At 36.8% G+C, this 19,478-nt stretch overlaps 3 protein-coding genes across 4 annotated transcripts in view; 2 read left to right on the plus strand and 1 right to left on the minus strand.

Moving 5' to 3' along the window:
- LOC117613258 (probable 3-ketoacyl-CoA synthase 21) overlaps nt 1-11,001 on the plus strand; it is a 14,031-nt gene extending 3,030 nt beyond the window's left edge. The window contains exons 3-4 of the mRNA XM_034341901.1: nt 7,794-7,871; nt 9,737-11,001. Of these exons, the coding sequence (XP_034197792.1) occupies nt 7,794-7,871; nt 9,737-11,001 (1,343 nt within the window). The remainder of the gene's footprint in view (nt 1-7,793; nt 7,872-9,736) is intronic.
- On the plus strand, nt 8,316-8,926 carry LOC117624539 (phylloplanin-like). Its single transcript, XM_034355849.1, has 2 exons — nt 8,316-8,502; nt 8,646-8,926. The coding sequence occupies exons 1-2, from the start codon at nt 8,316-8,318 to the stop codon at nt 8,924-8,926; spliced, it is 468 nt and encodes a 155-aa protein (XP_034211740.1).
- Nucleotides 11,002-14,290: 3,289 nt separating the features above from the next.
- On the minus strand, nt 14,291-18,820 carry LOC117634714 (eukaryotic translation initiation factor 2 subunit gamma-like). 2 transcript variants are annotated; one of them, XM_034368912.1, is made up of 9 exons: nt 18,715-18,820; nt 17,824-18,004; nt 17,611-17,672; nt 17,044-17,156; nt 16,866-16,968; nt 16,195-16,422; nt 15,898-16,116; nt 15,371-15,631; nt 14,291-14,908 (listed from the first exon to the last, which is right to left on the minus strand). In XM_034368912.1, exons 2-9 carry the CDS (start codon nt 17,927-17,929, stop codon nt 14,606-14,608), a joined length of 1,395 nt encoding a protein of 464 aa, XP_034224803.1. In that variant the 5' UTR covers nt 17,930-18,004; nt 18,715-18,820; the 3' UTR covers nt 14,291-14,605. The 2 variants fall into 2 exon arrangements, with proteins under 2 accessions (XP_034224803.1, XP_034224811.1); XM_034368920.1 differs by lacking the exon at nt 14,291-14,908 and adding an exon at nt 14,988-15,116.
- Nucleotides 18,821-19,478: the final 658 nt, after the last annotated feature.

Genomic DNA, 19,478 nt, shown 5'->3' on the forward strand with positions numbered 1-19,478 from the left:
AGGTTGTCATTTCGATCAAAATTTCTGGTTTTACTATATTTAAATATAATTATGTACACCTGAGAATTTGGTACTTTGGCAATTATGTGCACGTAAGAATTGGGTACTTTGGCAATTTTGTGCGAGCCTCTTTCTCGTCTTTGCAATATGGGAATCAGAAGAATCAATTGGATCATGCTAAACAACTTGTTTCGTAACATATTTCTTAGAAAAATTTGAAATGAAATAAAATATCCATGGGATGGGACCCTTTTAGCTCATATTTCTTAGAAAAATAACCATAAAAACTTTGTATCTGAATGAATGGGTTCATTCGTTAACCCATAAATCAGTAATTTTTGTGATTGCATTGCATGGCAGTCACCAATTGTAATTGCAATTATATGAAATTCCTTTATAGCTTCTAAATCTTAAGCTATGATACAACGTTTTTTAACCCCGCCCCTGGAGTAATTAACTATGCACAGTAAACTCAAATATTATCGTGGCAATTCTTCTCAATCTTAAGAAATGGCGTATTTTAAGTAAATAATTAAGATTATAAGAATTTTTTTTTATGCCTATATAGTATATGATTTAAATATAGGAATCCACTAGCAAAAGGTGCCCACACTATATATGCTGCGAGTTTTTAAATTGTGTGAGATGATTATAAAGCGAAGAAAATAGGCGGGGAACATCGTTTTGTTTATATATACATGAAAAATGTAAATAGTGCCATCACGGTTAGTTTTCCAAGTTTGTAACAAAAGATAAAATAATAACATGTTTTATATGATGTTTGATATCTTAAAATATTGGGCATATTTTAATAGATGAAGCAGCTATAAAAACATCAAAATATGAGAAGTTTTGAGTTGTGCATTGTTCAAAATAACTTGTATAACTGTTTATCTATATGCTATTGTGTCGTGGAAGGGGATTTTTCCTTTATGATGTCTGTTCAAAGGGGATCTAACTGTTGTTGGCTGCTGTAGAGCCAACTTATATATGCTCCTTTTCCTCAGCATAGGTTTTAACTATGTTCTCATAAAGTTAGAAAATGCCATGTGTTAATGTTGATGGATGAAAAAATTCAGAGTGAGGACAATAACTAATATGATAGAATTAAGTTAAAAAATAAAACATGACAAACAATAACATAGATATATCAAGCATTGTATTAACTTGGTGGACAAAAGTAAGTACAATCTGTCAAATCAATTGAAAACAAACCGAAGACAATTGTGACCATTTATTAAAGATCTATAAGAGATTTAAGCGAAAATACTTGAGCTTTAATAGTATTTACAATTAATGAGGGAGAAAGGCATTGCAAATTAATTGAGTTTGTTTAAGTATGGATATACATTCAATTGAAAGCAATTAACTTTTTAAATGTAAATTGTAGGCCAAAATTATAAAAATTTGTTAGGGATTATATTGTACAATTAGCAATGAAAGTTGATCAATAAGACTTATCGATGTTCAAAATATATAAAAGGTTTTCTGTTCATGGCTCTTTTTTTGTTTGTGGCATACACATAATTTCAGTGACATTTCTGAGAAGGATCAAAGATAGTGAGGCGGGGACTTGACAAAAAGAATGGAATAGCTTTGTGTTCAATTGGGTAATAGAAAATAGGAAAACAACGAATGAGGATCCGAAATTCTGGTTACACGGCTTGGGAGCTAATGGCGGTTCATTGTTGCTCTTTCCTAGTCTTTTGGAACAATCACCGGGTTCAACACTCAACTCTCAAATTACCAAGTTTTGGATGTCATTATATAGAGTTTGATTTCAAGCAATTCTTTTCTTCAAATTAAAAAATCAGACCCAACAAAATAATTTAAGAAAAAAAATAAAGAAATGATTAATCTGATAAACTAAAATGACACACAATTTATGAAGCGAAAAAAATAATCAAAATGAATTGTGCTTTTTAAACCATAAATATACATTTAATTGAATGCGTTAATAGCCAAAAATATGATTGCATAATCAAAATGAGTCAAAAGGCCAAAAATATGACAAATGGTAGGGGTTAGATTGCATAAGGGACTGATTTCCTCACTATTGCATCTACCAAGATGCATTGTAAACCAGCAAATTGATCATCCGATTCGAAGACTTTTGTCTCCATTCTACACACACGAACTCTAATTGTAAGGCCGAACTGAAACGGATGGAGATCGCGGATAGGAGCAATGTTCATTGTGTTTTGAATCTGAAAAAAAAAAGGCTTTTGTCACTAATATGTGTACAAAATGATTACAGAAAATAGAGGAACGTCTAATCATGTATGCACAACCATACGAATTAGTTCAAACTTATCCAAACCAATTGTCAATTTATGCGATTAGCTAATTCCTAGGCTCTATTCACAAAACTTAAAACAATTAATTGGAATTTCAACCTAGAAACTCACCTCTTACTTAACAGAACCAAAAACACTAACCAAACTGGTCTATTCAAAGCAACAAAAGACCACCTGCAAAAGATCAAAAGAAAACATGGTTTTATAAAAAAGAGAGAAGAAAAATGAAGAAAAAACTGAAAAATTGGAGAAGAAAACCACATAGGGAAAACACATATATCCATATATAAATCCACGAAAACGAAAACAACATGAATCAACAAAAGAGAAATTACCTGAACAACAAAAACCATAAATCAATTAGCTTTCGTAAAATCTTTAAGAAAAGGCATCACTTAGCCAAAACAAAAAGTAGATACCTTTAATCAACAGTGAGCAATGAAATTATGTTTTTTTTTTATATTCTAGACCCAAGATTGTCTGCAACTTTGAATTAAGAATTTAAACTACAAGTTCTCATAGCAGATTAATCACAATCTTAAAATTTTCATTTTCTAATTCAACAACTGCGTCTTCTCAAAGTCTCTTCTAACAATCAAAGGATCAAGTTCCAATTTTGTGCTAAACACATATGTTTGAATCTCAACCCAAAACATTAAAAAAATTGAAACCAAAGGCTGTTTATAACTACTCCATGCCCTTCATTTATGCTTTGCATTTTCTGTAATTATAAATTGTGGAGTGATCATGTGTCCATGACTGCAATTTTCCCGGTTCAAACGGGAAGAGATGAAAAATGAAAGCATGGAAAACCATCAAAATACAAAAAACAGAAGCCAGGCAGTTTATAACCACTCCAAAACATATAATAAGGGCTTCATTGACAGGACCCGACCCAATTTCCACTTTGAAATTCGAGCCAAGTCCTGTGCGTGTCCGACACCTGGCGAATGTCGGGCACAAATGACCTTTTTGCCCTCTTACTTCAATTTCTCTTTAAAATTTCCTTAGACTTCTGTCGAAAATTCGGCAGAGTCTCCCCTGTATTTTGACCAGTCCCAAAATTCCACCTGTAAACAATCTCAAATATTTCCACCCAACTGCCAGAATAGGATAAACCAAAATTTGCCATATTCAAATTTTCCAATAAACTCGATATCAGAGCAATTTTCTAAAGTTCACGGGTTTTCAGGAAAAATTTCTACAACTTTACCTGACTTTGAAGCGTGGAGGTTAAGAGGGGCCCGGTGGTGGATCCTATGCACTTCTACAACCTGGGGGCGAAAAACAAGTTTTAAACTGTGAGTGGACAAAAAGTGAGATTCTTAAAATCCAGCTAAAATATAATTCCCCCATTTTGAAATAACTAGGGATATATATACATCGAAAATTTAACTATATCTCCATATAAAAGATTCTATAAGCATGAATTTGTATACTAATGAAGAAACTTACATAATCGATCTGATATAAAGATATTATTGCCTGGAAGAATCAAAGAACTGGTATACTGAATAAAAATACCAAAAATACACATGTGCAATTACTGAGAGACCAATATAAAATGGCTGAAAATCATCCTTGAATAAAAGAAAGCTCAAAATCCTTTAAAACTTAGTTCGACTGAATTTACTAAAAAAAATGAGTAAACAATATCTGCAGTAAAAGCTTTAAAATCCTTTAAAACTGCCACCTAATTGTACCCCTGTTATATCCGTCAATTCCCTGGAAGGTCTCGGGCGCCACGCAGTCCACCCGAGCCGCAAACTGGCGAAATCAGGGGACTATGATCAGCCTGTCCCGCCGGCAGATTCCCCGGTGACACCAAGTCAGCTCGAGTCGCTCTGGCAGGATGCAGGGGACCGTAGTCAGCCTGATCCGCAATCCTGGCAGGTCTCGGGGACATAAAGTCGGCCGAGCCGCAATCCTGGCAGGTCTCGGGACACCAAGTCTGCCGAGCCGCAAATCCTGGCACTCGCGGTCCGAGCGTCCCCGAAACTCGTGAGGCAAAGTCAAGTGCACTGACTGAACTATAATCAGACTGGATGTCCGTAGACATCGGTCCGACTCTGAGTAATCACCATAAAGAAAATGGGTACAAGGTGGGTTTAAAATAGATTCCTTTAGAAAATCCGATTAAAACTGAAATCTCAAATTGTGCTGCTGTCTCATCTGATTTCAACCTCAAACTCCGTTTCTATGACTTTTAAATAAGCAGCACACATTTATAAAACTGTTACTGTACTGATCAAGTTCAGAACCGTAATAAAACTTACTCAAGATCAAATAAAGAAACTTATTCAAATAAATTCATTTCTAAAAACTTATTTATATAAAATCAATATAAACTCATTTATAAAATTTATTTATATAAAAGCACATCAATCATTCATGAAATCTGTTTTATGAAAGAAGGTCCACTCACAGATGGTCTGAGCTACTTCGATCCCTCGAAGATCTCTTTTATAATTCTGTCGGGCTCCTGGTGCCTGATTATCCCGAAAGATTAAGTTAGTAAACTGCTGAATAAAAAGAATTTCAACTAAACACCCTGCCCCCAACTCCTAGAAATACGCGCACTCGTTTCAGGTTACTCCTATGCCCACCTTAGCTTTTTGGACAGTTAAACCGGCTTTAATAGACCCGAACCCTCAATAAGCGGTAAGCTGCCAGTTCGGCCGATCCGGGCCCCCGTTGGTCCACGATCTCCGATGGCCGATCTGGGCTCCTCTGAAGGTTCCTTACAGAGAAGGAACCATGTTCTGCGATTTTGGTCCGAAACGGACGGTCGGATTAGCCAAAATCGCGTTATCGTTGAAAATCCAAACCCTAGCCCCAGGGTTCGCGATTCCGGAGTATCCGGGACTCCGATTCGCGATCCGTCGAATCCTACGCGATCCTGAAATCACGTAGGCCGACATATCCAAAATTAAGCGCGATCCAACGATTACACGACACTGCACCCACGGATCGCGCGATATGGAAAATCCGTTCGGGGCTCAAGCGGACTCCGAATCGAGATCCGCGAAATCCCACGCGCTCGTGACGACACGAGGACCTCAAAACTGGCCAGAGCCGTGCCACCACCCTGGGCCACGCGCCGCCACACGCGCGGGACAGATCGGGGGTCCAAAGCGATTTCGGGTGGCCGAAAAATCTCGGAACCAAGACTCCAAACTCCTACCCTAGGTACAAAACCCCATTTGGAGTCACTTTTGTTCTTGGGCCACCCCCAAACAGTGACCGGAAACAGTAGTTTCGAAGGGCCGAAGTTCGGCCGAATTTTCAAGTTCAAAATCGAACCCCTTAGAGCTAAAATCGATCGAGACCCATATACCCATTAGCTAGAACACGAAAAATAGCTGAGAAACCATACCTTACTTGATCGATTTGGTGGAGAAACGAAGGAGAACTTTGAGCTGGAAGTTTAGGTAGCTTCGAACGAACCTCCGTCGGAAAACACGATTTTCCGGCCAGCTCAGGGCGGCCCCAGGGTTGATGTCGGTTGGAGAAGGTAGGGGACTCGATGGCGGTTCCAACGCCACCGGTCCCGTGGCCATTGGAGCTCGGAGGCGGCGCCAGCACCTTCTGGAAGTCGGTGGCCCGTTTCGCGCAGAGTCTGGGTTTATATAGATGCAACTTCGAAATATTTACGTTTATGCCACTGAGACTCTTTTGACCATAACCTTTTCGTTACAACTCCGATTCGGGCCCACTCCGTGTCTACGGACTCCTTTCGCCGTGCTCTACGCAATGGCGCAAGCGGAATTCCTAAATTCTTTCTCGATCAAAAAGTCAAATTTTTCCCCATTAATAATGCAAGGGCAAAATGGTCTTTTTACTAAAAGATATTTTCCTTACTTTTTAGATATTTTCTTTCTTTTTAGATATTTTGTTTTGGGTTCTTACATTCATTCTTTTGGTTACAATGAACTGCATCAAGGCGATTTTTTTCATGATAAAAAAGCTTCCTTTAAAAAAAAATTTCAAAAAGCTTCAGCACATGAAAATGCATTAATATATAATCAAAGGCAATATCATGTTGTTATCACTCCTATCAACAACCCACCCAAATACATCATATCTTTCATTAGCTAAAAGGAAAAAGTCAAAAATATTTATATATATCCAAGCACATATCATACATGAAACAACTTGTCACATTGGTTGAAACCACATAAGAATTACTTGGCTTTATTTATAGCTATACAACCATAGCAATTAAGTCAAATTTATCCCAACTCTAAACCCTACTCTCCGTTTGAATGAAATAATTGAAAATTACATAAAATTTTAAAATAACGGAATTTAGAATTTTAAAATGAAGTAATTCATATTGCTTTGGTCCGATTCGGATGGAAACAATGGGGAGAAAAAAAAACCAACCGAGTCTAAACCAGCCGGTTCAATTCGGGTGGCTGGTTTTCTTACCTAGTCTGTCATGACTCATATCCAAAATATCCTCTTCATCAAAGGCAAATGATGAATTATAGTTAAGGACACGTAGTACATGACCTTTATATTACTTGGCAGAGAGAAAACTACTGCTTGTGACAGTCGCTATGCAATTTGAATCCCTATAACCTTCTGTTGTGGTACATGGACTTGAAACATAACACAAATATATAAATCAAATTATCAGAGTAGTTATTCGATATCGTGATTTATTTGTTTCAACAATTATCAGATTCATATAGAAATATGTGTATTCAATCTCTAGAAGAAACAGAGTCATGTCTTCCTGGCTCTGTTGCGTGATAATTAGTGAGTCTAGCAAAACAATATCATTCAAATTGATGCAGATAATGGCAGATCTAGAAATATTTCTAGGGTTGGGCTAAATTATTTATTTTTTTGGAGATCTTTTATACCAAGAATTTTTGAGCAAATTAATATTATATGGTAGGATTATATATATATATAGAAAATATGGTAGGATTTCAGTGGGTAGAAGAAAAAAAATCTGATGTGGGTGGCTAGGATAGACTGAATTCTAAAAAATAAGTGGGTTAATATTTAATTGCAATGGATTTTGTTGTATAATTAAGACTAAACTACAAAACCAGCACTGGACTAAAGCCTAATCGAGCCCCTTAGTAGGTCCGCCATTGGATGCAGATCATATGAACCAAAATGAGTTTGGCATTTTTTGATGTCCAAATTGGTGCAACGAGATGAAGACCTTAAGTCACAACAATCAAGAGCAAGGACAAGAATGATTTGACACACTGTTTTTGGAGCATAACATTGTAGAAAAACTATCACAAATTACATATAAAACTGTACCGGTAATGTTATTTGCCATCTCTAGCAAAAAAAAGATAAATGTTATTTACTATCACAAACACAAAGTATCATTATTTTTACATATATTATTAATACACAAACAATGGTCTCATTGAATCACACTCTTTTTTCAGTTTGGTCTGAAAATCACACTCTTTTGTTAGTTTCATTCAAATCACCGGATGCTTTGGTTAATATCTGGAATGTAAGTTCACAAACTTCTCTCTCTCTCTCTCTCTCTCTCTCTCTCTCTCTCTCTCTCTCTCTCTCTCTCTCTCTACTACATATCACACTATTGACATGATGAAGTGATTGTAAGATGGAGGCATATATAACCTCAGAATTTCTAGTATCCTCGTCCAAATCATCAATTCTTTATAGTCAACAGCGACATGTACCGCTAATTTTTCCGTTTTCTTTTTTTATTTTTTATTTCTCCAGGTGGGGATAGAGGATTTATTAAATCCCATGTTACAGTTCAATAAATTACAGATCAATAATTGACTTGTAGGGTGAAGATTAGCTTCATGGCAACCTTAGGCTGCAAAAGGAATAACTGACGATCACAAAATTGCTTTTTGTTTTTTGTTCTTCCACTGAGAGCATTCCATTTTGATCAGGATTAAACTTATGCAGCAACTTTGCAAGTCAGTCTGCAATTTGGCAACAAGAACTAATATTACTTGAATAAGTTGAGCTAGTGCAATCGTTGCTATATCCAATTTAGCACCAATGGCCTTCAAAATAGTTCTCTTTGTGCCTCTCTTGGTTGCTGCCATGGCACTTCCACTAGCCGATGCCCAACTTGGGAATCTCCTGCCCCCTCTTCTCGGTCTGTTTCGGATACAAGGCACTGTATTTTGCACTGCCAATGGCACTGTGAGTGTTGGTGGCAATGCTGCTACCCCAGTGTTCCCAAGTAAGTTAAATTAATTGGCCCAAGTTTCCCTCGCTTCATGTGCAAGTCATCACTCTCACTCTGATCAGTATTTTTTATTAGCCTTTTTTAGCCTTATTACCATGGTTTTAATTTGTTATTATTCTTGTTTATTTTGTTTGTAGATGCCACTGTCCAACTGCAGTGTGGAGCTGGAAATGGGGTCTCTACTGTCACAGCCAATGCGTCAGGAGTGTTTTCAATCTTGTTGGATCCTTTACACTTTCTTCTCTCTTCACTTTTGACTGGTTGCAGGCTTGTTGTCACCACACCACTCGCCACCTGCAATGCTAGTTTGCCTCCGTCAGGAGTTCTCATATCGGCCTTGCAGTTCTTTGGAACCACCCTCATCGGTGCCCTCAGCGTCATCAATGTCACCCCAGTCGGGTTCACCCTCCAAGTCTAAACTTAGTAACACAGCCTTAAAAGGAATAAAATGGTCACCACTACTGCTACTCACTTTATACACGAGTGTTGCCATTTGTATCATGTCAACTGACCATAATGTTCTGCCATCTCTATAGTAGAGGTATTGCAATAAATTGCTCCACCGAAACGCAGAACAATCTTATTGTTGACTGCATATCGAATCCAACGAGTACTCTTTCAATACTGGGATTCCTATGTTTTACAAATATCAGGTTCTTAATCAATCTCTGAATGAAACAGAGGCATGTCTCTGTGTTGTTCATCCCCTAGAACAGAGACATGGTGTTTGTTTCTCAAGGGCAAGTTGGCAGATAATTGAGTTTAGCAATCCCCATCCCAAATGTGTAAAATTTACTAGCAAACGTTAATTATGTTCAACTTATACCACCCCAACATAGAAATTTAATGTGTTAGCCAAGAACATCCGTCCCTTGTTCTTTGGAAAACAGGATTGGGATGATTTCAAGTTTGTTAAGATCCACTTCAGGTATTGTCAAATAGGAAAAGAACTCGACAATGCAAAGAAAACCTATGCGTATAAAATAGGTTCAAAGACCTGCATATATCTCCACGTTTCCCTCTTCCTTTTACTTCTCCCACAAGCTTTTCCATCTGCTTAAATATATGTGCTATATATGAAGACATATCATAAAACTCTGCCAAGACAAAATCAAAGAGACCTGTTCCAGTTTTCTCCCTTCTTTCATGGCTAGGATCCAAGAATACATTCTCATTTACCCTGAGCTCATCATCTCCACCACTATATGTTCTACTATGGCGGCGGCAATTGCAGGCCTTATTCTCATGTATCTGATCCACAAGAGAAAACCCAAAGTTTATTTATTGGACTTCAGCTGCTACCAGCCACCAAACTCTTGTAGGCTGCCCATGTCAATGTTCCTGGAGAATGTCCTTCTGGATGGCACAGACCCTGACAGCATAGCTTTTCAAGTCAAGATCCTAGAGAAATCTGGGTTCAGTGAGGAGACTTGTATTCCTCCATCTCTCACTTGCTTACCTATAAGAAAGTCACTTTCATTTGCTCTGGAAGAGGTCACAACAGTAATGTTTTCTGCAGTTTCGAATTTGTTTGAGAAACACAACATCAACCCGAGAGCGGTCGATATACTGATTTCTAACAGCAGCTTGTTTTGTCCCACACCATCTCTCAGCACTCTGATAATTAACAAGTTCAGAATGAGGAGCAACATAAAGAATTTCAACTTATCTGGTATGGGATGCAGTGCTGGACTTATAGCAGTTAGTCTAGCTAAGGACTTACTGAGAATTCACAGCAACTCATTGGCTTTAATTGTCAGCACAGAGACCTTAGTTTTAAATTGGTACCAAGGAAAAGTACCATCCATGTTGCTGACCAATTGTTTGTTCCGAATGGGAGGAGCGGCCATGTTAATGTCAAGTCGAAAAAAAGATAAGGGCAGGGCAAAGTATGAGCTGCAACACCTTGTTAGAACAAACAAAGCACAAGATGATCAGTCTCATGCCTGTGTGTTTCAAGATATGGACCCTGAGAACAAACAGGGGATTTCAATATCCAAAGACATACTACATGTTGCTGGAGATGCATTGAAGGCAAACATTGGTGCTCTGGGGCCGATGGTTTTGCCAATTTCAGAGCAGATTCGATATGGGATTTCGATACTCATCCGAAAGATATGGAGCCAAAGGAGGAGGAAGACTCGCATACCGAATTTCAAGAAAGCTTTTGAGCATTTCTGCATACATGCTGGAGGGAGGGCAGTAATACAAGGAATTGAGAGAAACCTGGAGTTAAGAAAAGAAGATGTTGAGGCCTCAAAGATGACTCTGTACAGATTCGGAAATACGTCTTCTTCTTCGTTATGGTACGAGCTGAGTTATATAGAAGCAAAAGGAAAGATGAAGAAGGGAGATAGGGTCTGGCAAATTGCATTTGGGAGCGGCTTCAAGTGTAACAGTGCGGTTTGGAAGTGTGTTGCCAAAGTGGGTGCTGAGAGAGAGAATGTGTGGAGAGACATAATCCATTCATATCCTGTAGAGATTCCAAACTAGAGAGACTATTTGATGTAATTTGTTATGGCTAAATTTAGATTTAATACTTTTATGCAGCAGAGTTGATGTTTGTCAACGAGAGTATTTCTGAATCTGAGATATTTATGTGTTATATTCGTATTTGTATTGGTCGTATTGTTGATAAGTTGGGATTGGAATTGTAGTCCAATTGCATTTTGCAGTTTACAAATGTTGATTAGGTGGGGAAGTTTTAAAATTATGATAAATGTTGTTTTCAATCACTTTGGATTTGAATCTTGTTTCTTGATAAATTAAGGGCCCGTCTGGTAATGTTCTTAGAGAATGTTTTCAGAAAATTAAATTTCGTTGAGCATCTGTCTTGCATATCTATATTAAGGCCAGCTCCATGGATAAACTGTCTGATTACCATACTCAACTGATTATACTCTTGAAAACTGTATATTTTTGTAAGTGAGAAACCTTTGAACTTTGTTGGTTGTATCAAGGGAAAATATGTATTTTTTGGTCAATTGGATCTAGTTTTTGGTCAATTCAACTTTGTTGGTTGTATTAAGGGAAAACTGTCCTAGCTAATCCTTGTGATTAGTCCTGTCTTAGCCAATCCCCTGTAACAAACAAGGCCCTAAGGTCCAAATCAAACTCAAACTTCATAGAATTATGAAGGCAATATTTTCTGGAATAGATAACAAAACCATTTATCGTTCTCTCATCTGTTGGGATGAGTCGGATCCAAAACTCGAAGAATAAGAATGCAGATGAAAGTATGATTTTATAAAAAACCAAAGAAACAAAAGAGAATGGATAATTATCCCAACAATGTTCTCTCCTCCATCTGACAAAAATGGTTCCCAATAATTGTCTGCCTTCCCACATCTTCCCTACTCTTTCGCTGTCTCAGTGGTTTTCTTGCTTTCTGTCTTACTAATTTGTGGAGTCGACTCAGATTGGGCAGGGTGGGACATCAAGGGTAGTTCCTGTTGAAGTTGGCTCACCATAGATGCGAAAGGAGGAAGAAGAAACGGCAGAAAATAGTGTTGAGTTCATAACTAGAGTATCCATGGACATGAGTAGGACTGTTTAGGGTGGATTCCCAAAACCCTAGTGGTTGTCACATATTAATTTCACACATTGATAATCACGTTGCCTAAACTTATTAAATTAGCATTTGGTTATATTTAAGCATTTGAATTAGGGAATCAAAACCCCATATTTGTGTGTGTGTGTGTGTATTGTTTGAAATATTGAGTGTTCTTCCCACTGAATTCTTCTCACTTTTCTATATGTTTTGACATTTGGTTTGAGTTGGGTGCTTAATTTTTCCATGTTGAATCCAACCATATAAAGAACGTAAAATTTGGATTAACAGTTTGAAAGTTACAAGTCAAAAACAGAACAGAGGTCGAAGCTAGAAAACAGAGAAAATTTGTTTTTCTCTTCTATGCCAAAAAGTGATTGATCGCTTCCGACAAGCGATCGATCGTTTAGTTTGTTATCCAGAGAATTTCCTTTCTGTCCAAAAGCAATTAATTGCTGCTACAGTACCCGAGTGATAAAGAAGCGATAAAATGGTGATAAAGTAGTGATAAAATGGTGATACATGTATGATACAATGCTGATTGTGTTTATCTTTGGTTTCTTGTTTTGTTTCATTTCTTTTATTTTTCTTTACTCATTTCTAGTATCTGATTTGTATTTTATCTTTGTATTGTGTTAAATAAATGTTCTTTATGTACTTAATATCATGAAAATCTGGCATGCTACATACACTCATAACGCATATAAGTTTCATTTTATTCCCTCTCAAAAGAAAAAATAAAAGTTTCATTTTAATAAATAAATAAATGAAACCCCTCCCTTTTAGTTTAGATTGCATGTATTATTATTATTTTTTAAATGTCCTTAGTTGTGAGTGTATTGGTAGCCAAAAAACAGCGTCGACCCTGACTTTTGAGTGGTTTAGGATTGAATTGGTTTCTCCTTAAAATTGTGACCGAACCAATTACAATATAATAGTTTAATTCGGTTTGATTAGTTTGGGCCTAAGTCCAATTTTATTTCTTTTTAAGTTTTTCAATATTGTTAGCCCAATTACAACTTAAAATTCACAACTTGCTACATACTTTTTTTTAATTTCTAATGTTACAGACCATACTAAAACTCAACATATCATAAAACTTCCAATTTTAGTAACAAATATAGCTATAATCAAATATATATATAACTTCCATGGTACATCAAATTTCAAATTCAACATCCATATATAGTTATTATATAATTAGAGGACTACACATGTAAAATAAAATATAAATAAATAAATAGGCCAGTTTATAAAAACTCAAAATCAAACCAAACAAACCAAACTATAGATGTTCCGATTTAGTTTTTAAATTGTTTAATTTTTTCTTAATCAAAATCAAACCACACCGATAATTACAATTTGAATCAGCCGGATTAATACCCACCCCTATTCATGAGTGGAAACATATGCTCGCCTGATTTTCTAATGTCCACGCAGAAAAAAAATAATAATAATTAAAGAAGGAAAAACTGCAAGCAGCATCAAATGCAAGATGGAATAATCACCTGAACACCAGATATTGCTTTTACAATTGTTGACTTTCCATGAGCCACACGACCTATAGTACCTGAGAGGTAAACAATTGCAAAATTAGACATGCACAAACTAACCAACAAGAAATTTTACCTACTATTTTCTCTCTACAGAACGCTCCTCTTTTCCTACTATTTTACTCTTCTTTTTTTTCCTACTGTTTTTGCATCTACTTCAATTCTCATCTTTAATTTGTAAATATAAATTTGACTATTTTGATTATATCATAAACATCTTTAATTCAATTGATGCAACGATTATTGGTGAAGATGATTTAGATTATAAGCCGAGACTCGGTATGGAAACAAACGTCTAACAAAAGCCAGACCCCGTTGTACAAGGTGCATATTTTTGGATCATTCTGCTAGATGTTTGATCCAGAACATGAATGATTACAGAGACGTTTCAAAGAAGAAGGGAAGAGATTATTTGATGTAACTTGTTAAGGCATGCTTTAGATTTAATATTTTTATTCAGTGGAGATTTCTGCCTAGAGACTATTTGATGTAACTTCACCGGATCGAGTCCAGTTTCATGTTTGTCAACGAGAATATTTCTGAATCTGAGATGTTAAAAGATCTAAAACTCTCTAGGCAGACGCCTAATGTTGAACGGCATTCAAATCAAATCAACCACCATGAACAGTACTGCCTAATTACCCTCCTAAAGATGCTGGCGATCACTAATTTCTAATAAGGTCCAAATCAAACTCAAAACTTCATCGAATTAAGAACACAACATTTTCTGGAAGAGACAACATAAACCATCAATCATTCCCTCACCTGTTGGAATGAGTCGGGTCCAAAACTCGAAGAACACGAATGCAGATGGAAGTATGATTTTATCAAAAGTCAAAGAAACAAAACAGAAAACACAATTATCCAAACAATGTTTTCTCCTCCATCTGACAAAAATGGTTCCCAATAATTGCCTGCCTTCCCACATCTTCCCTACTCTTTAGCTGTCTTAGTGGTTTTCTTGCTTTCTGTCTTACCAATTTGTGGGGTCTAATCAAATTGGGGAGGGTGGGACATCAAGGGTTGTTCCAGCTTGAATCGTGCCCCACCCAATAAGACGCCAATGCTTCTCAACTCGCCGACTGAGTGCAATTTTCTCTCCTCTGCTGGTGCACACTGGAGAGGTGAGTTGCAGCTTTGCTAAATCATTCCTTACAGCAATAACCTTAGCCCCTGTAGACATGGATCCTATATTCAACATCAGGATCTCACCCTTGGCCAGCTTTGAGACCTTTCCTTGCTTCTCCGATCCCTTTGTCCTGACCCCTAGAAGCCTTCTCAACAGGAAGAAGTTCACCTGCAAAATCATAGAGCACAATCTTCAGCACCAACGACTTCGGCAGCTCATGAAGTTGAAAGTATACCAAATATTTGTTAACATCCATTTCTGATCAACAAGACTTGTCTAGTTTGGGATGCCGAAACATAATAGAAAAAAGATTCAAAATAATAAATACAATACAGAAACGAAATATTATTCCAAAAGAAGACAACAGTGCCACATCCTGAAAACTAAACCAAAAAGCAGTCAATGAGCTCATGACTGAGGATGCATATAAACACACATTTGCTCAATTTGCTTAGAAACATCATCCACTTAAGTTTCATCAGCTTTCAGAAACTAAGAAATATAGAGATCATGACTGAGGATGCATATAAACACACATTTGCTCAATTTTCTTAGAAACATCATCCACTGAAGTTTCATCAGCTTTAAGAAACTATGAAAATAAAGAGCCTTGCAGCTGCAGTCATTTACCTCAAGCTCAACAAATACTTCAGGGAGAGATCCAACTTCACCAAGAACTTGACCCACTAGCCTATCAGCACGTGTCAAAGTAGGATCCATGGTCGTTCCAACGCCAATGAGACCTCCTGGAACCGCAAATTGCAACTCATTTTGCTCAGCATACAATGAAACTATTCTAGAATATATTGGCGTGCATTTTATGTTTCCACTCTCGTCCTTAACAACAATCCCAGGACGAACCTCGATATATTGGTTCACTTTCAAGACACCCTGCAAAGACACAATGTCAATTATGGAATTCGCGAACTATAGCATTTATGGACTATGAATCTTTCGAAAACCCCAAATTATTAGGTCCAAATCAAGAGCAGGTGTGCACATTTCACAACCCAAAACTCCACCAAGAAAGTAGAATGGTATTGGGCAAGCAAAGCAGGTTTCAAAACAAAAACATAAAACAACAACTCAAATACTGGAACGTGATATAGTTTAAGCATTGTTGACACTTTTGAAAAAACTCAACAATAAAAACATACCCTGAGGATGCTTCCACCAGCCACTCCACCTCTTATCTCATCGACCTCAAACCCAGGTTTATTGACATCAAAAGAACGGATAACAATCATATTGGGAGGTGAGATAAAGTTCCTTTCTGGAATGGGGATCTTTTTGACGATGTACTCACAAACAACATCAATATTATACTTCAACTGAGCAGAAATTGGGACCACTGGTGCATTATCAGCTACAGTTCCCTGGTACACAATGTTGAATGATATAATTAGCAGACTGAAACTAAAAAACCCAAGAAAAAAGGATTCATGGAAACTTACCTGAATAAACTTCCGGATTGCCTCATGTTGATTGATGGCCACATTCTCCTGAATCAGGTCAACTTTATTTTGAAGGATAATAATATGTTGCAGACGCATAATCTCAACAGCAGCCAGATGCTCAGAAGTTTGTGGTTGGGGACAGCTTTCGTTAGCAGCTATGAGAAGTAAGGCTCCATCCATAATGGCGGCACCATTAAGCATAGTAGCCATAAGAATATCGTGACCCTATAAATAACAAAATCAATTCTAGATAACCAACCAAAAACCAATTCCGTCACTTGTATGCAACCATCACATTGACAGTCAACCTAACCAATTTTTTCAGACCAATAGACACAAAACATGAAATTACCACCAAATATGCTTTGTCTACCCCCTACCCAAAGGAATTCAGATATTTGGACAGTAGAATCAGAAGCTTGACAATGGTTATTACAGAACATCCCATGCAGCTAATTAAATGTTGCAAGAACTCATGGGATGATGCACTGCTAACTATAATGTCACACACAGACAACGGGTACAAAAAAAAAAAAATGATAAGCTAAGACAATGTATAAATTATCTTGACCAAGATTCAATGTATCAGGCTCAGAACCTCCTGTGACGCAAGTATGACCAGGGATACAAGAACAGTCCTAGTGCAGTTATAAAGATATGTATCTTACCGGGCAATCTACAAAAGATACGTGTCTCAACAGTTTCATCCTGCAGTTCTCAAATCCAGGAACATCACAGAGAGGAGTGTCTTCCTTTCCACTTCCATATGCCCTAATTAGAAAATGAATACATGTTAATAAAATGGCAAAACATAATCAAAGACAATTACATTAAATGTGTACCCACTTGTAGCTCATAGGTCGAGGGCACCGCTCATCTTCACACATGTATATTTTTGCATTGGCATATCCAAGCTTGATAGTAATGTTGCGCTCCAGCTCATTTTTAAAACGAACAGTCTGCATAACATCAGGATTGTTTGCAATTTAAACAAGACAATACTTAATATCAAGAAAATCCTGGCAAGCTACAGTCATAACGCATATAACTTCATTTTATTGCAATTAGCATGTGAAATGTTGGATTCAATCTGGTTCACTATATTGGGCCCATATCCAATCAGCTCATGCTTTTAGGATATAAAGTAACTTAAGAACAGTGAAATGAAAGAATTTTGAAGCACAATGTGCACTCTAAAGGGAAGTAGAACAGAATCAGGCACTCCAGCAAAACATACTATAGCATATCATATCTCCAGAATTTAAAATAACCAGATACACTATGCACTTTGTATTAATAGCAGCCAAAATGTAAAACCTATATGGTCAAGATTACAATTATCCCTTTCTTTTGGGTTACAAAATATCAATCCTAAAGAACACTCCATAATACAAGATGGAAACTACTAATCACCTGAACACCAGATATTGCTTTTACAACTGTTGACTTTCCATGAGCCACATGACCTATAGTACCTGAGAGGTAACTCGGATAACCAATAATTGCAAAATTAGGCATGTACAAAATAGCCAACAAAAACCTTTACTCAAAATAATTGATGGTTAAATCAATATAATAATGACCTAAATAATCTTTAACGATTTTGAGCATTGGATTTGAGATTACCAATATTGATAGTTGCCTGGCGAGATATAACTTCAGGCGACAGTGGATGTAACTTTGTTACATCCAGTTTACTCAGGTCTTGCTCCATCAAACCCTTCCTCGACATTTTGACAGCTTTTACTGGATCCTCCGGCTCAAATAAGTAATCAGCTAACAACTGGATGGTATCAAGAGTGACAAACTGCACAAATTAATCAGATTGTTAATAAAAAGAGCGGCACTTAGTTGAAAACAGACACTATACTGCCAAATGGACTAACGCACAATTCTTCTAAAACTGCAAATCAAGAAACACATAATAGTATTTGCTACAAAAACCTAAAAGCATTTAGTGCAAAACCACATCAAACTTACGGTGAACAAGAATATGAATCAAATCCAACCAATGGAAACAAAGAAAAATATATGTCAAAAACCAAAAAATACGATAAACATTTTTGTCAGAAGAAATAAGAATGCCATGCCAAAAGCTAAAATATATGATGGTTGTGGGTCGTGCGTGTGGCATCATAAAGAATTTAGGCTATTTTTGGAAATAGCATTTCCAAAAAAAAATTGACAAATAAAATAACAAAGAGGAAGAGGAAAACCCTAAAGTCCACCAAGATCCATTAACGATAGAAAACTGTGAAAGCACAGTACGGACCGAGATGCAAAAACCCTAAAAGCTCTAAAAGAAATCTGTTAAATGCTCCTTTTTTACAACTAAAAAGAACAACTAAATGAGGTCAATATCATCGGAAAAAATTAATTTCTAAAAAATTTGAACAATAACACACTCGAATCAAACAGACCGAAAATCTAAACAAAAAAAATTCAGAAAAAAAAAAAATTAAAGTGAAATATCACTAGCAGTAGGGGAGAGAGAGAGAGAGATGGAGAAGTAGTGACCTGCGCAAGATGATGAGAGTGAGCGAGGGTTTTGTCGAATGATAGAGAGAACGCAGCCGCACAGGTTTAAGAGAAATTCGCTGGTTGATAGTTCTGTCTGTCTAGGCAAAAGGATGAGAGCGCTTTTCTTTAATTTCTTACTCAATCGGGTCACGGGTCCTTTCTTTGGGTGGATCAGGCCCAATATTATATAGGTTATCCAAGCCCGTTGAGAAGTAGACTCCAAGTAAAATTTAGTACTTCACTTCTTTTTTACCTTCTTTTACCTTGCAGAAAAACGAAAGGAAAAAAAAAAAAAAAAAAGAAGTTCCATGCAAGCAAAGCAACTTGATTGGCAAGGGAAAAAAATATATCAGAAAAGTAGGTTGCTTGCGAACAAAGAAAAAGGAGTGTCTTGCAAGGAAAAGAAAATCTTAGCTCCTTCTCAGGGTCTATAAAAAAAAGCATATGTGATAAGAGAAACTACCAAGAATTAGAGGAGAATTTAAGGAGAGAAAAATTTCAAGGCAAAGGAGAGAACTCGCACATTGAAATAAATTTCAAGTCACACACTCAAAAACCTAAGTGGTACAAAATCACTAAAAAACCTAAGTGGTACAAAAGCACCACCCAATCAAAGGAACTAGGTCGCTTCGATTTTGCCCAAGCATAATCTATGGTTTACTCTAACCAAATTCACCCCCAAATACTTTTTCACATCGAAATGATCCTCAAACACCACATTCCATATCGAAATCTCCACCACCAAAAGTACCAAATCAAAT

This window comes from Prunus dulcis, chromosome 1 (genome assembly GCF_902201215.1).
Source record: "Prunus dulcis chromosome 1, ALMONDv2, whole genome shotgun sequence".
Classification (NCBI taxonomy): domain Eukaryota; kingdom Viridiplantae; phylum Streptophyta; class Magnoliopsida; order Rosales; family Rosaceae; genus Prunus; species Prunus dulcis.

What these genes read in the sequence shown, in the direction of transcription:
- LOC117624539 (XM_034355849.1), top strand. Translation starts at nt 8,316, where the DNA reads ATGGCCTTCAAAATAGTTCTCTTTGTGCCTCTCTTGGTTGCTGCCATG. An exon ending in TGCTACCCCAGTGTTCCCAA is followed by an intron (nt 8,503 to 8,645) that starts GTAAGTTAAATT and finishes TTTTGTTTGTAG; the next exon opens with ATGCCACTGTCCAACTGCAG.
- LOC117634714 (XM_034368912.1), bottom strand. Translation starts at nt 17,929, where the DNA reads ATGTCGAGGAAGGGTTTGATGGAGCAAGACCTGAGTAAACTGGATGTA. An exon ending in AAGCAATATCTGGTGTTCAG is followed by an intron (nt 17,157 to 17,610) that starts GTGATTAGTAGT and finishes GATGTTATGCAG; the next exon opens with ACTGTTCGTTTTAAAAATGA. An exon ending in AAGTATTTGTTGAGCTTGAG is followed by an intron (nt 14,909 to 15,370) that starts GTAAATGACTGC and finishes ATGATTTTGCAG; the next exon opens with GTGAACTTCTTCCTGTTGAG.